The 17,666-nt window shown below is 35.1% G+C and overlaps 1 protein-coding gene across 1 annotated transcript; it reads left to right on the top strand.

Annotated features, from left to right (window-relative positions):
- The first annotated feature begins 1,814 nt into the window (after positions 1-1,814).
- On the top strand, positions 1,815-8,765 carry LOC126818016 (peroxidase-like protein 3). Its single transcript, XM_056100273.1, has 8 exons — positions 1,815-1,900; positions 2,305-2,465; positions 4,479-4,586; positions 5,740-5,746; positions 5,932-6,031; positions 7,013-7,509; positions 8,040-8,209; positions 8,659-8,765. Exons 1-8 carry the CDS (start codon positions 1,815-1,817, stop codon positions 8,763-8,765), a joined length of 1,236 nt encoding a protein of 411 aa, XP_055956248.1.
- The last annotated feature ends 8,901 nt before the right edge of the window (positions 8,766-17,666 follow it).

The following is a 17,666-nucleotide window of genomic DNA, read 5'->3' as shown; positions in this document are numbered from 1 at the left end:
TCAGGTTTTGAGGTGTTTAAAATATAGTTACGATAATAAACAAAATCTCGGTTATCCAATTCTAAATTAAATTATTACATGGCAATTGTTTATCAATCCATTGAAAATCACGATCATCCAATGGTCTAGAGAGTTGACTATGGGCTTGTCTTATGAATTTAATATCTAATTGATAATTTAAATAAAATTTGAAGCCAAAAGAAAGACCGACAATATGCAGATTTATCTTTTATATAACATTTTTAACATATAAATTATAAATATTCATTACTTCCTACTGCGAAATTTATGTTAACATATTTTTGATTTAGATCAAAAATATACATGTCAATTTCATATATAATTTAAAGTGTTTTACACGGCCTTAGATTTAACCGGTGGTGACAATAACCAATTTAGTGTTCATGTGTCGTTATAGATTTAATTCGAATAAACTTATGTACGGTAAACGGAACACAACCCCGAATTTAGGCCTAACAGTTGTTCATACCAACATTAAAGATGGGTTCCCGCGTACAAACTGGGTGATTTAATGGTATATACGGACTAAAAACATATTCAAACTAAATTTTTCATAATTTTGCTTCAAATCCTTCTCAAACATTGTAATTCCGAAGGAATGTCCTGCTATAAAAATTCGATCAAACCAGGTCACGTTTACGTTACGTGACTTACCTCTCTTGGAAGTCAGAGGAGAATTCATAGCATACATAAGACGAACTTGTCTTTAATCGCTAACTATTTATTACAAATATCGAATCCATTGCATACATAAAACGATGTTGTCTTTAATCGCTAACTATTTATTACAAATATCGAATCCTAAAAAATTCTCGGATTATCCACTACCCGCGTCTTTTTCCGTCATTTTTATCTCATCTTAGAAGGTGTTGTACGTCTAACTCTTCTTAAAGTTTATCAACTTGTACATCAAGCGCTCAATGTTCGCGTGTGACCTTTGACATCATGCGAGCAGAAATTCCTAATAGTCGGGCTGTTGATTAGGGAAACTCTTACATTGTTGTCCTGTAAACGCTCCATGAGTGTTTTTCGGGGAATCCAGTATTTTTCTAGTAAGACTGGATATCTCTACTTTCCATATATACCAAAATTACCATACGTTTGTTGGAAATAACCACCCGATAAATACTTTTCTGGGAACCCATCTTTAAATACGATAGTCTATCATATGCGTTTAATATGCATGCATTTGACACCTACGATTTCATTAAGAATACGGAATGTTTATTGTTTGACGTGTATTACTTGTTGACATAATTTTTATACAACGTTAATAGTGATACTGAACAATACTACCTGTATTCTATATTAGCTCACTTTTACTTGTGCAGGTGTTTTACATAAATTAGTTTATACAAAATAAAAAAAAAATCGTGCGGATATTTAGTTAGCCTATCGTTTTCGCTAACAAGAAATATACATATTGATCGTAATAAAACAAAATATAAATATTGTTTGTATATTATTGTATAGTGATCAGCCTTTGAAATATCTATTGAATTGTAGAATGCCACAAAAGTTCATAAATGAGTCTGTGCGATTTTGAAATTAGCCAGCCCTGTCACATTCAGTGTTTTATCCATTGGTATCTTGAAAATAACATTCGGGTGTTTATCCTGATTAACTCGATTAATCGTTCAAGAGCTCTATTCGGGACGAGAATGGTTTTTTTTTACTCGATGTATCTATATTGCTCAATCCCCAGATGAAAGTGTTCATGACCTTTTAACTTTTTAAATTGCTAATAAACTTCTTTTTTTTTTCAAGACAATGATCACGTTATGTCGCTCACCATGTACCAAGCTCAATTGTCAGCCATGAAGAGAGATTATCAGCTGAGAGAGACTACTGTAGAAATATCAACTATGGGTCTAGGGAGGTAATATCTCTTTCTTTTTTTTCCGTTCAGATTTTTGGATCAGGAACTGCTCCCCAAGAGCTGTTCATCGTTTTGTTGTTCTTCTTCTTATCGGGACTCTAACGCTCCGCCAATGCAAGTACGATCCACATGAAACCATACACGAAACTTGACATTCCAAGATGGCGACAGTAGCACCATGCTTGGTTCTTGTCTTGATCTGTGTAGCACTACTAACGTACTTGTTTGGTGAAACATACAACACTTGAGTTGTTTTAATCAAATGCGTTTACAAAATACAAAAATGATATGAAGGTATCGGGATTTTGCTAATTATCAAGAGTTGCAAATTAAAACTGTGATCTATCCACTAATGCTTTGTATCCTAATATCATAATTTACTTCTCTCAAACCAACCTTTATAGTGTCAACCCATACTTTGGTTTTGCTGCGTTTGGTGGTGATGCTGCAGATGCCGATTTTGGTGGTGGTGGTGATACTGAATTTGATGCTCCATGCTCAGACTCCGATCGACTTTACAGAAATATTACTGGTTATTGTAATAATATAAGACGACCAACACAGGGTAAATCATTTGAAAGATATAAACGATATGTTTATCCTCAATATCAAGATGGTAAGTAATCAACTCAGTCATGTATCAATGAAATGTAGCATTTCCCACGTGGCTAAGCATTCCTTTTCTATTGATTATTTATTTTTTATCGCTTTCAGTCAGTGTGGATACGTGTTTTCCCGCTTTTGCCTCACTTCCCGATTATTCACACCTGTTTGGGATCACCCCGTAAAGATCTGTGTTACAATATTTGAAATTTGTTTAACCGGTTCTATATGTAATATCGGCGGACACCAACAGTAGTTTGTGATGCAATTTTTTTCGATTTTTATCTTGCTTACAGTAAAACCATTCGAAACACATTTTAGTTATGACATTAAAACATTCTTGTCTTCAGGCATATGCATACCAAGGATACAATCAACACAAAGTTTCGGCCGAGTTCCTTATGACATCCATTTTCCAAAAAACGATTACCACAGCGGTAAAACATTTGGTTATGGGCGAGATTGGTACGATAAACCTCTGTTGCCCAGCGCCAGAACTGTTAATTTTGTTTTACATCCAGCTAAGAACATGAACTCGAGGAATACAGTGATGTTTATGCAGTGGGGGCAATTCTTAGACCATGATTTAACAGCCGCTGCTATAGAACAACGTAAGTTTGTTTCCGATTTCTATAGTTTATATTCTACTAACGATTAAGGAGCTCGTGTAACTAGAGGGATGGGCTTTGTTACAGAATGGCACCAATCTGATTAAAATACAGATCTATATTTCGTTTCGTTTTTTTATACTTTCGATGGCCTACACTACATGCAGATCTGACCGGTTGTAGCGATAGGTTGCGTCAGAGGTCATACGAGCGGCTTTTGACCTATGACGTCAGATATTTGATTAACCAATCAGCATTGATGTTACTAGTGGATTACCCACAGTTCCGTGCAAAACACGCCTAAAGCTCGCCGTAACAGACTGTTTCATTGGCTAAGCCCTCACACCATTCAGAACACGTCAATGATAACAACTCTTCCAGATCCTAGTGTAGTAAAGATAAGTAAAACGAAATTTTGAGCTATAAAAACGAAACGAAATAGGATCTGTGTTTTTAATCAGATTGAGAATGACACATGATGCTGTATTTCATTTATGCCACTTACCCTATATGAGCATTTCTCAAAAAGATGTACATGTCAACATTCGAAGCTGACAGATATCATGACAACACCTACGATATGTTTATCTGTTCCTTTATCTGACTTACCCGATTCCCTTATTCAGTAATTCATCTTAGAATTGACAAACGAATCTATTCCATTTTTAACTTATCTCTCAACTATTGCTCTCAGGTTCATTTGTATGCTAGTCTTGAGATTAATCCCAGAATTGTTTGTAACAAGAGACGAGACGAGACAAAATATATCTCTGTGTGTGTGCTTACGTTTGCACTTTGTTTACAGCTCAGAACAATGTTTCCCGATCCAGATTGTTCAGATTCCTCCAGACAGGTTCTTTAAAAGGAATTGTATGGAATTTCTTCGTTCCCGATCAGTTGAAGAGAAAATAGGTTTGAATGATTATTTTAGTTATTTTATTTAAATTGAACGGGTTAAGTATGGATGGAGGACTCTAAGAAACAGTTATCCGTGTCCTGTTTGCCCTGTTTAACCTTTCGCAGAAATACAAACTTTCAGTTTTGGGCGAAAAGTCCCAAAGTTCCCTTCTATCCACGTGAATAGTCATGTCCAACCAACTAAAAGAATTAAGTGACACAATACAACTGAACAGGAAATGCCGTAAATGCGTTACATATCCCAAATCTACATAGATCACTTTAAAGCGGCTCAGTATTTTGGGCTGAAAAATTCATATACGCTTTTTAGGCAATTTCTTCACACTTTCATGTTTATTTGTATATTTGAACAAACGCTTATTAAACGGTAAAAAGTTTTTGGTGTAAATGTAGCTTAATTTAAGTTTTATTGGCTGTGTTCAGTACCGTATGTCAATCATATATTTTAGGCGAAGAAAATCCAAGAGAACAACAGAATCTGTTAACAGCTTTTATTGATGGTTCCAGTGTATATGGTAGTGATGTAGAGACAGAAGAAAGATTAAGGGGTAGAAATGGTGAGAACTAAGCATTGGGGTCATGAGATGATGAACCCTGGGGATATTCAGTATTCATCTACTTTCAGTTATCCCTTTTTGCCGAAAACCGTGTGTGGAGCATTGTGGTCACTGTGGTCTACCCCTATCGATATTCAGCTTTCCGCGACTTTCCGTCCCGGGGTATACTCGTTTTCCGAAAACGTAGTAGTTAAACCGACAGACCAGTTTTTAAACATTGGGGTCGTGAGAAGATGAACGTTATTGGTATTCGGCGTTCCGCGACTTTCTGTCTCGGAGTTATTCCCCCCTTGACTAAAACCTTTTTAACTTTTAACTCGATTTTCAGGGTACGTTTTATGTTTCAAATTAGTCGTGAAGCATTGGAGTTATTCCCCCTTTTCTGAATGCATAATATTGAACGCTATAGAGGCCATAGTTTTCATGAGATTTGTTCTCGAATTTAGTTTAAAACCTTGCTGTCATGAGCGGGCGAATCCTTAGCGTTCTGTATTTTCCCATCCCGAATATATCAGATACAAAGGCAGACCTTCATAAAATGACAAGGCAACTGCGGTGATATAAAATGGTAGAAATATTATTGACTTATTCAATGCAAATTGTATCGGGAAAATTCATATGCCCCACCAAGAAATGTATATCATTTCAGGAAGAATGAAAGTATCTGGTAATAATTTACTACCAAGAGGAAATGACCAAGACTGCATTGAAGGGGACTATTATTGTTTTGCTGCAGGTAGTTCTACTTATTTATGTCGCATTTTTGAATCATGATATTACGATATTACATTTCAAGAGCGTATTAAATTTTAGGAAATAATACGTTATAATATAACATTAAATTGAATTTCAAAAAATATAATACTAAATTTTAGAAAATATAATAATTAAATTTTAGAAAATATAATATAAAATTTTAAAAAATATAATATTAAATTTTTTTAAATAAGGTATTAAATTTTTTTTAAAATATAGTATTAAATTTTAGAAAAAATTAAATTTTAGAAAAAATATTAAATTTGAGAAAATATCAAATTTGAGAAAATATCAAATTTGAGAAAATATCAAATTTTAGAAAATATCAAATTTTAGAAAATATCAAATTTTAGAAAATATAATATTAAATATCAGAATATATATTTTTATATTTCAGAAATTCGGTATTTATGATAGGTATTGAATTTTATTGTCTATTGTTGTGTTTTCGAGATCAATCACAACGTGTCGATCCATATTATTCTATGCGTTATTTAATCCTTGTATATACCTTAATTGTACTATTTTAAGGGGATGATCGAGTTCATGTGTTTCCTGGTTTGACTGCTTTACATACAACATTTGTAAGATTGCATAATACTATTGTGCAAAAATTGGATGACAATACGGATTGGGATGGTGAGCGACTATATCAAGAAACTAGAAAAATCGTTGGCGCTATTTTACAGGTAACCTTAACAAAATCTTTATTTGTGTTTATAGAAAAATACATAAACGGGGGCTTGTCAGACCACTATTCGCCCACCATCAGTGCTTTAATATAAAATCATTATCAACCATTTCCATAGAGCAAGTTGTATAGGCCTACAACATTTTATGAACCCTGTATAAAGTTTTATACACCCTTTTACGAACCTTTTATAAGATTTATACAACCTTTTTTAAACCGTGTATAATGTTTTATACAACCCTTTATGAACTCTATATACGGTTTTATACATCCTTTTATGAACCCTGCATAAGTTTTATACATCCTTTTATGAACCCCGTATAAGTTTTATACAGCCTTTTATGAAGTCTGTATAAAGTTTTATAAAACTTTTTAATAAAGTTTTTGGGGGTTGGATGGCCGAATGGTTAGCCGGCGCGCTTTAGCATAAGTTCTGTCAATGAGTCAACTGGCGTGGTTTCGATTCCCTGGTTGTACGTGACAAGGAGTAGGGTCGCCTGTCCAACCTCGTGGTTTTTATCCAGGTCCTCCGGTTTCCACCCACTGCTAAAGACCCCTACGCGCAAGCGAATTATTGAAATAAAATTGCACCATGTGTTATTCCCGAAATAACCTAGTTTGTGTCGAGTGGACATTAAACCCCATTTGCCTCTGTATAAATAAAAAGTTAAAATGGAAAAATAACTGTGGGGTTAATTCTGTGGTTTGTGATCGAAAGATAGCGGATTTATCATCCGGGGGTCCAAATGAACTTTTCCCTGTATTCCATCCAAGTTTTGCAAGTAATTAAAATTTACGATCCTACATGTTTCATCCGTCAACACCAATGACTAATCACATTGCATTTCAGAAAATTATAGACGCCTATATTTAAGATAGTTAAAATAACAAACGGGAAGATAATTCACGATATTGTTGATAAGAAACTTTGCAACCATTCCGCATGTTGTAAGAACATAACATTTCTTTCTATTTGCAGAGGATTACTTACCTCGAATTCCTGCCAGAAATATTCAATAAAAGAACTTTACGAAAATATAATTTGAAAGACGGAAACTATAAATATAATATCAACATTGATCCCAGTATAGCCAATGTTTTTGCCACGGCAGCTTTCAGATTTGGTCATTCTTTGATTCCGGATTTCTTAGTCATAGATGGCGAGAAGGTCCGCTCTCGAAAATTGTTCAACAACCCTAAATTTATATTTGAAAAGCTGAAAGCTTTGGTTAAGAGTGTCTTATATAATCCAAGTGAAACGGTGGATCGTTTCCTAACAAAAGAAATTACAGATCATTTGTTTGAAGTTGATGATCTGTCTTTTGATTTAGCTGCATTTAATATACAAAGAGGAAGGGATCATGGGTTACCTCCTTATAACACCTTTAGAAGGCTCTGTGGGTTAAATCCAGTTGTGACATTCTACTCCAAGCAGTTAGGGTCAGGGGGGGGGGCTGCTATGGCTAGAATATACAGGTAAATATTTATATTTATACATACACCCAAATACTTGCAATTTGGACAGAAAGGGTCATCCATAACACATATTATTGAAAAAGCCTTCCACGATGTGACAGATAGGTTTTTCCAATCTGTGTTCCAATTGACTCTGCTGTAACGTTGGATTGTCTACGTTCTGTTTTTCAAACGTCAAGATAGTAATCTCTCCAGTAATCTTATAAAAAGCAAATGTAGTCTGTGTATGTGTGCAGCTGAAAAAGTTGCATTTGTTACTATTACTGGATGTCAGACACAAGAGTTGGTTGATTTATAGATGACATTGTTATGAATACCGGATCGTAAATGATATAAAGGTTCTCTATAGATGATATAAATGTATTTATCATCAAAAATGCGAAGGTTTGTGTAGATGATATTATTACAGGATGATATATCTATTTATTATTATTACAGGATGATATTGGTGTATATGTTATTATTACACGATGATAGATATATTTTTACTATTACAAGGGTGTATATAATAGAATATGTTATTATTACAGGACTGTAGATGACATTGATGTATTTGCAGGAGGTTTAGCTGAACCACCACTCCGGGGTTCTCAACTAGGTCCAACCTTCACTTGTATTTTGGCTCAACAATTCAGAGATCTTAAATTTGGCGATAGTTTCTGGCATGAAACCAAGGATCGTAAACGAGGATTTAAATCAGGTGAAATAGCAATGATAATGATTTAATTTAATTTAATTTAAAGTAGCTAAGTCTTTAACTCTGTATCATCGACAGTCTTCGACAATGAAAACCCGAATTATTTGTCAATTTAAATCAACATTGAAGTTGTGATCTTACCGGGAAAAGATGGGCTTTTAAGACAAAATTTAAGACAAAATAAACTTTTTACTATTGGTACACGAATCGTGTACCAGAATGCGTTTCAGCCCCATTTGTAACAAGGGACCCGAAGAACGAGGCTAGACATATTCCACATGTTATGCATGTCGAAACATAACATCCCAGATTATGGCCCCTTATTGTATGCAGTTCTCTGTCTATCGCTTGCAAAATGTGGGCGTGTCATACATGACAACCCCTTGTATTATTAGATAACATTGTGTTTTTGTATTTTAATAATTAAAATTATATAATTACTCGTTTTGCAGATCAGCTTGAATCACTAAAACGAATATCTCTGGCTAAAATTATTTGTGAAGAAATTGGGTTAGATAGAATACAGAGGAATCCATTCCGTGTTGTAACAAACGGGTGAGCTATAGATTTGAATGCTCAAAAACTTACATTTTGATATTGTTTATATATCGCGTAAATCATCAAGATTGATTTGCAGTCGATAGATAATGCGTATTTTAACCATGCCAACCGAAAATAAATCTTGGAGGTCGGCTGTCTATAATAACCGGCTGATAAAAACGTAACTTTTAGGATAGCGGAATCGAAAAGCATACACAGTTTACAGATTTTTCAAGAAACTATAGTTTACCATTTTTGTTGACTATTTTGTCTAGCATGTGTTTGTATTAGGAACGTACAATAGTTAGGTTTATGCAGAAGCCGTGCGATCTAGACTGTTACTGATGAAAAATAAAATTGCCATAGCCACTGAGAATTAAGAGGTTCCCTAAACACCACGTCTTCCGGTCCCACGAAGTTAGTATCAAGCAATTCATATAGCTTGGGGTTTTCTCTGTGAATAATAACGCTATTGAATGGTCAGATTAGTAATATTGTGAGCTTATGTAAGAACTGAATAAAGTCTGCAATTACATGTAGCAACTATTGTGAGATGTCTTCACCGAGTCTAGACAAAATGGCGTGTGATATAATTATACTGCTGCAGTATACATGCCAGATAATATTAAAAATTTGAATTGGGTTGATAATATACGCCAACATGAAATTATGGCCTATCACAATAAATGATAGATGGTGCTATTAATTTAACCATGATTTTTCAACATTGAGTTTCACTTTTCATGTTGATAAATCCTGGTACAACGTGACAAGTACTCCATAACTATATAATGCTAATTATATTTTCAGAAATCCAGAAGTTTCGTGCAATAGTCTACCTGATTTAGATCTGAGTCCTTGGTGGGAGATTAACTAACTAACTACTACAATCATCGTGGGAAGCATGGATATTATTAATTCTCTGATTTATTTATGTAATATATCGAATTGGTTTATTTAAGTTTGTCTGTGGTTTAGAAAATAAATTTGGACGCTGACTAGAGATTAATTATTATCAAAATGATTAAATCGTATATGGTATTTAGATGAGGGGGAGGCTCGATGTATTTGGTATTATTGCTTTCTCTGTTGCATTTTAATACTTAGTGCAGGGGGACCGCACCACACAGAGACAATTATACTTGCGTTATTTATCCAATGGCTGTGAATTGCTAAATGATACATTTGCTACAAATTTTCCAAGATAAAAATATATAGGTGCATTATGTAAGATTAAATAAGGGAGCTGGCCGTTTCTGTAATAATAATATTATATGGTTCAAAGATAAAATGATTATATTGGAAATTTCATTCAAATCAAATGTAACCAGAGACGGATTGGGCCGGTCGGAAATGAAAAAAATAATTTTGTCCAATTCGTCTAAAAAAAAACCTTTTTTGCTGAACATTATTTGGTGGGGGGGGGGGGGGTATTGGACCGTTCATGTTGTATGTGGCCAGTGGCTTTAACGGGCCGCCACGCCATCACTGAAGTCTGGAATGGGCTGGTATAATAGACTTTCTGGCCGGGTGTGCTGGGAGTGGGCCGGAATTCGGAATCCTGCAATGGGGATTCCGATTTTCATCCGAAAATTTCATCGGATTCACCCGACACTGTTGTGGAAGCTTTATTTTGCGTCCAAGATCAAATTTTATTTTTATTTTTATTTCCGCCCGCCGCTTCTGACAAAAATGTCAAGGGTAACGCAATTCTCATAATTAAATTTGTGTGGCCTTATACTCGAATATTCATTATCTGAACTAATGCTAGTTCATTAATCAATATGTAGTGTGCCAAATGTTTAAGTTCGGAGTCAAGGTAAAATAAGTTACTTGGAACAACAAATCCAAAATTCAAAAAAGGCAGCTTTCATGAATTTCACTTTCGTCACTCTGTACCAATGTGTCTTGTGGCCTTCCATCACAGGAGGAATCAGCTAGCGCTCCCGGGAACAAAAATGGGTCATTTTTCAATGAAAATATTCCTACTTATTCAATATTCCTTACTGGTTAATCAAATGGTCAAAATTTTCTCAACTATTCCCATTTTTTAACCAGTTAAATTCTCTTGAATCTTGACGATACATTGATAATACGTTAATTAATAATATGACGATATGATAATTTCACAGGTTGATGGTTGTAAATTACTTGTAGGTCGGGGTTTTGGCCTAAATTAATCGATTTATGAGATATATTATTTGACAGAGGTTATTATCAGATATGCCACCAAATCGCATATTTGGGGTTCATTTTTCAAAATTTTCCATCCCGGCCCCAATCCGCCCCTGAATGTAACGGTAATCAGGTGTTGATAGTAGGCTTGTCATGTGAATAACTGTTTAAATAATAGTTTATATAACATTTGAATCCAAGTTATATAACATAATGCAACTTTTTGATTTTTATTTTTTTTGTTTTATTGTCTATTGTCATCCCAGGTAGTCGGACATTTGAGTCTACAAACTAATTTATTATTTTCTTGGTCATTAGATACGCCATTGTCAAAATAAACTTTCCATTAATAAATCCCCCCCCCCCTCCGATATAGATCATTTTTTTAAAAAATTAGCCTGGAGGTAGCGGGTTCGTTCCCGGTGTTGACCGAGAAAGTTCACCTTCTCAGTGGTTCAGGACGGAGGACCTGACGAAAAACCGAGTTCCCGTGTACACATTGGCAGGCGCGTAAAAGATCCCCTGTCAGTTGGAATTCGATATATGAGTACGCCGTTCCCTCATAGCACACTGTAGCCCATTAGCTTCAAAAACAAGCCGACCAAGATAATATCGTTTTGATTCTTTTTTTTTTCAATATTTGTTGAGTGGATAGCCCAGTGGTTAGCGCCTGCGCGCTGTATTATAAGATCTGTCATTGAATCAACTCGGAAACAGGAGGACCCGGAGAAAACCTGCGAGGTTGGACAGGCGACCCTACTCCTTGTCACGTACAACCGGGGAATCGAAACCCCGCCAGTTGACTCAATGACAGACCGTATGATACAGCGCGCGCGTGCTAACCATTCGGCCATCCAACCCCCACCCCCTCTTCCGGTTTTCTCCCAATGCTAAAGATCCCTACGCGCAAGCGAATTATTGAAATAAAATTGCACTATATTTTAGTTCCAAAATGAGACCTTTTTTAGTTTGTGTCCAGCGGACTTTAAACCCCATTTCTCTTTCTCTCTATGCTGGTGGATAATAAATGAAAACATGACTCTTGTTGGTTGTTGATTTTACTATATTCTCGGTTAACAATTTAGCAACATGAATTACAGCACACAATTAATGTAACAAATATTGGTATGTATTGTTTAATGGTCGAGAGCGAGACATTAAGTAATATATTGTAACAACAAGAGGGCTGTAGGCCCGAGTGTTTTTACAATATATTACACAATATCTTAAGCTCGAGACCATTAAACGACTTAAAATACTGATACCCCGCACGTGCTTTTACAGTGAAATACGTCACGCGAGTCCAATATTTCACTAGTATAAATAATGTACAATTGGCAAGTTGCCCTCCCGATTATTTGAAATAATGGTACGCCAACATCAAGGGGTGCCCTCACATTTGTGTTTTAAAAACGCTTAATGGCATATTAACTACCCTATCGATATGGGAATTGGCATAAACGTGTGTCTCCAAATATGCAAATACAGGCACAAAACGCTTGTCCTCGGGTATGTGATAGTTAACTACCCATGAGACAAGAATCTGTTTTAAGAACAGCCTTGCCACGTGACCTGATTGAGGGAGAATCTACTTACAGATTGTAGTTGTTGTTAGTCGCTGTCCATTTACCATAAATATAGAATCATAAGTCAATTCTTAGATTATCCTTTACCAACTTCGTTTTCTGGCGTTTAATTGCAGTCTACAGGGCCCTTATTCACGAAAACTTAAACTAAGATACAATTGAAATTTTAAGAAATACTGCAATTCGATTGGCTGACCAGTAAAATCAATTTGCATATATCCAATTTGCATATTGGTCAGCCAATCGAATTGCAGTATTTCTTAAAATTTCGATTGTATCTTAGTTTAAGTTTTCGTGAATAAGGGCCCTGGAGAATTAAGTCTATTGATTTTCTCACAACCGTTAGCCATTAGATCAACACATAAGAAGAGCCTCTTACATCACTCGAGCAGACATGGCTGCCATTTACTGACCCTTACAATTTTCTGGGTATCCAGTCTTTTTCTAGTAAGACTGAGTGTCGGTATTTTCCGCATATACCAAATATGCCAAACGTTTATTGAAATAAAATACCCTATAAAAAAATTCGTAGGAAAGTATCTTGCAAATTTTCAATTTTCATATGATAAACACCTTTAAATTTTGTCCTCACAAACTATTTCTTAACATATAAACAAAATAAAATTCTGACCAACTTCTAAACTATTAACATTTGGAGACAGAATAACACACACACGTTTCAGCGAATCGCAATAGTACGCCATGAGCAGTTTGAATTTCATAACCTAGAGTCAATATAAACCATGGGACAATGGTTGGGTGTTATAAGTATTGTCCGGTAGGTTAAGTAAATCTTGTTTGTGTAACCGTTTATATACCGCAGGACAATTGTTGGGTGTTATAAGTATTTTTCGGAAGGTCAAGTAAATCTTGTTGGTATAACCGCTTATGTTGGATATTTTCTGAAAAACAAGATTAATTTAAAGGATCATTGACAGTAAACCAAAATGGTCTGTGAATAATCTATTTTATCGGAATAGATTTTTTTTTCATCTTTTCGTGTGTTCTTTCAATATGTTTCACTTTACGTTGTTTTAAAGTGAAACCTGATAACTTAACTTGCTAAAGTGACTCAATTAGACACCAAGTTTGAGAGAAGTTTATTAATGGAGCTAGAAAAACAATTATTTGCCTCGGTCCTCTCGGTTGTCTCTACTCATTGTCGGAAATATTAGTTCCGAACCCATCGAAGAGACATAGGTACGACACTAATATCAAACCGATTTCGTCTAGTCATTAAACTGGGGGAAAACCGAGATCTTATGTAGACTCGGGGGTGCAAGTAATGGAACATTGGAAATCGATGAATAGTAGGAGAAAACGAACTTTTCCCCGCAGTACAGTGGATGGCGTATGCTTTTCTCTATTAGGCTAAATGGGTACACAATAAAACTATAATTTTAAACCCAATTTCCTTCCATTTTCATTTCATTTCGCATATGAAACGGAAAAAAAATGTTACAAACTCTTTTATTAAATACAAATTTTTTAGACAGTACGATGTTATATTTCTTGGAATCTTGCTATGCACCCCATCCCCCCCCACCCTAAAACCCACCCACCCATTGGAAACATTCGTATCCGTCCCTGCAATGAAAATAATTAAAAGCCAACTTGGGTCGAATAGAATCTGACATGGACTATTTCTATTAATCTCATCCTTGTAACTTCTACTTATTCGTTAAGTTACAATTTCATATTTTTAAGTTATATTTTTAAAATGTATTAAAATAAAGCCTTAAAATAGATGGTATCTATAAACAGTCCTACCTTGTTAAAGAATAATCCTATTAATCCTATAATTCACTATTGCCAGTTGAGAAATTGGCAAAAATATCATTTTCAACTTCAAATTTAAACATTTGAAGATAGCTATTCCATGGGGGGGGGGGGAAATAGGAAAACAAGGGAGGTAATTGTGTTATTATTTCGGGTGTCAATGAATTTTAAGTGTGGGAAATAATGCCTATGATCGTATAATAGTGAGTTGACAACCTATTGCGCAAAAGACATAGAAACAATTATATTTTGACTTTCTTAGAAAATATGAAACTCTCGCTTTAAAGAAATTAAATGAAATGGGGTTAAAGCCCTTACTGTTTTGCTTTGAATGTGGTAAGAATATCTTTAAGAGATACACTTCAGATACAATCAGAAATACAAATAATAAATAAACTGTCGGACGTTGACGCGATAAAAATCATTTCGTACGCATTTGTCTCTGAGCATTAATGTCATTTCTCCCGTATATTTGCGATTTTGGTGCTAGCGTCAAAGGTAGGTAATTCCTTTCATTATTTCCGATAATATATATATATATATATATTATGAATCGTTTATAGTTAAAAAATATTGGGTTTTTTTTCATATGGACATAATAAAATGTGTTCTGCTAATGTGTTTCTCAATCACTAAATGCCATTTTGTTCATGTACAAGCATATTATCTTTTTTTAAAGAGTCTTATTGGTAATAAATAAGTATACCATAAAACCTGATTTTAGATTTCGATCTCTTGTATATACCGTTAACATCTCGTCCCAGGTTTCTAAATTCATCAGTCAGCGAAGTGAATGAGATCAAAGAAATAATGTATTCAACTAACACAAATTTACCCAAGTTAATTTCATCCAGGCATAAAATGATATATTATTGAGAAAGGTTCAATTTTTGAGCGGTCGACTTGGATTTACATGAATTTTATTCAACCGGGCATGTTCAAATTCAGGGAGCCGTGTTACATCGGTGAGTAAGACGTTGGTTTGCTAACCTTGATGTCACGTGATCGATTTGGGTGTTTGACGAGAAAGTTCATACAGCCTGATTCCCTGCGACAGTTGTGCAGGACGAAGGGCCTGGCAAGGGACAATGTATAGTCGTTCGGATGTGACGAAAAATCGAGGTTCCTTGTACGCATTAGCGAGCACATGAAGGAACCCTTGCCAGTTAGAATTCGATATAAGAATAGGTAGTAGTGCCGCTGTTTTGGCAAAATACCACCCATGCACACTGTATGGCGTATGACTATCCTCATTAGCCCAATCGGTACAGAATAGTAGGACGTTAAACCCAATTATATTTCATTTCGTGTTCAAATTCATACCTGCGCACACGAAAAATTATTTTGTCGAACACTGTCCAAATTTCTTTGTCGGACAAAACACTCGCACACATCACACCAAAAGAAAATAAGCTTGGAGAAAAAGCAAAAAAAACTTACTGAACAAAAGAATCTTAAGGTTACAGACACTCAGACCGAAGTCAACGGTTGTCTGCCGCCGATAATCCATCATAAAAGATGAACCCGAGATACTTTCGACTGATTGATTACTAACTATTCTTATTAATAAGGCTTCGGATTAATAATGCTTAATAATTCTTACCAAGAAAGCAATAGAATGGGACGAGGATTTGAGAATGGTTCTTGAGCTGAAATATAGCAATTAATTTTTTAGGTGTGTGTGTGTTGGGGGGGGGGGCGAACATTTATTTGTACTTAGAAGAAACGATAACATAAAAATATAATGACTATATGATCAAATATTTCATGACCTTTTTCATTCCAGTTTTGTATGAAATGACGTCTGCAAGATGTTTTGTTCTTGCAGCTTGTGCGATGATACTTGGTTGCATCGTGCACTCTCAGCATCAAAATGGAGGTACGGGATTTGGTATTTTTTTAGTACATACGTTAATTCGAAATAAAGGGAAAATATTTATTTTTGAGGTGGAAAACTGTCGTTGTTAAATATATTGTATGACCTATTTAATGTCCAACTGACCTTATAAGTTTAATTCGAATTAACGTATATTGTAGTAAGATTGATAGAATTTTTACTCTTTAAATTAATGACAGCACTATATTATATCTGTAATTCATTATTTGGTAAAATCTCATGCACTCAAATGTTTTGTTCGAATTTACATATAAAAAAGAGTTATAAAACCAAAACATAGCTGGTTCTATGTGTCAACAAAATATCACCAGATCACTCGTGATCGAAAATTACGATTGCATCATTTGGCTTAAGTAACCAATCATCACAATTAATTATGTAATATTTGACCAATTAGATAATTGAAACTCAAACGAAGGCCAGAAAACTATCACATCTCGGGCCATTCGACAGACAACCATGTAGTTCTTTGAGAGCATAAACCGTTTAGGCTCAGCAGATGCCATCTGGATTTCGAATGCCATGTTAAGTGGTAGAAGGGCCTTATGACGTAATAAGCCCTTCAGTAAACTCGTTCCACGAAGTGGTGGGGTTGAGAGAGGAGGGAACAACTTTATTGTAATCTATTCTTGTGTCTTAATTGACCAGTGCTTGATATAAAATGTAAAAACTACGAGAATATAAACCTCTTAACGTCGGAGATAAAAAAAAATATACACAACGTCAGTACTAACCAAAAGATGAGAACAGTCTGATTAAAATACAGATCTATATTTCTTTTCTTTTCTATCGATGCCCTACACTACATGAAGCTCTGACAAGTTGTACTCGAAGGTCATGTTAGGGGTCGTACGAGAGGCTTTTGCCCTATGACGTCAGACATTGATTAATCAATCAGCGTTGACGTTTCTAGTGGTTTACCCACAGTTCCGTGCATGGCACGCCAAGAAGTCGACGTAACATACCGTTTCATTGGCTTATCCCTCACTTCAACAAGAACTCGGGTTATATAACAACTCTTTCAAATCCTAGTGTAGTAAAGACAAGTAAAATGAAATTTTGAACTATAAAAAACGAAACGAAATAGGATCTGTATTTAAATCAGATTGAGAAGAGAAGTACAAATACTAGACGATCAACGGCTGCTCCAAAAGATGTAGTAAGTTAAGAGCGCATGCGGTCATATGTCGGATGCGGCGACCGGGGTGGTGATGGCCCGCTTTCCAGTCTGACAGACGACTCATGGTATTACATATTTACGGTAAATGCAACTTAACCCTTTATTTCATTTAAGAAACGAAACGAAAGTTTTGTTTCAAAATTGTTCTAATGAAGATAAAGACTGGCAGTTGATTACCGAGTGATTATGTCGATGTTTAATCATAAGAATAAATCGAAATGAAATGAAATTGGGATTAACGTCCTACTGTTTGCTCCGACTGGGCTAATGAAGACGTTTTCTTTTTAGAATGAATCGGCAAGT

Source organism: Patella vulgata, chromosome 4 (genome assembly GCF_932274485.2).
Source record: "Patella vulgata chromosome 4, xgPatVulg1.2, whole genome shotgun sequence".
Classification (NCBI taxonomy): domain Eukaryota; kingdom Metazoa; phylum Mollusca; class Gastropoda; family Patellidae; genus Patella; species Patella vulgata.
This window is presented reverse-complemented; position numbering and strand designations above follow the sequence as displayed.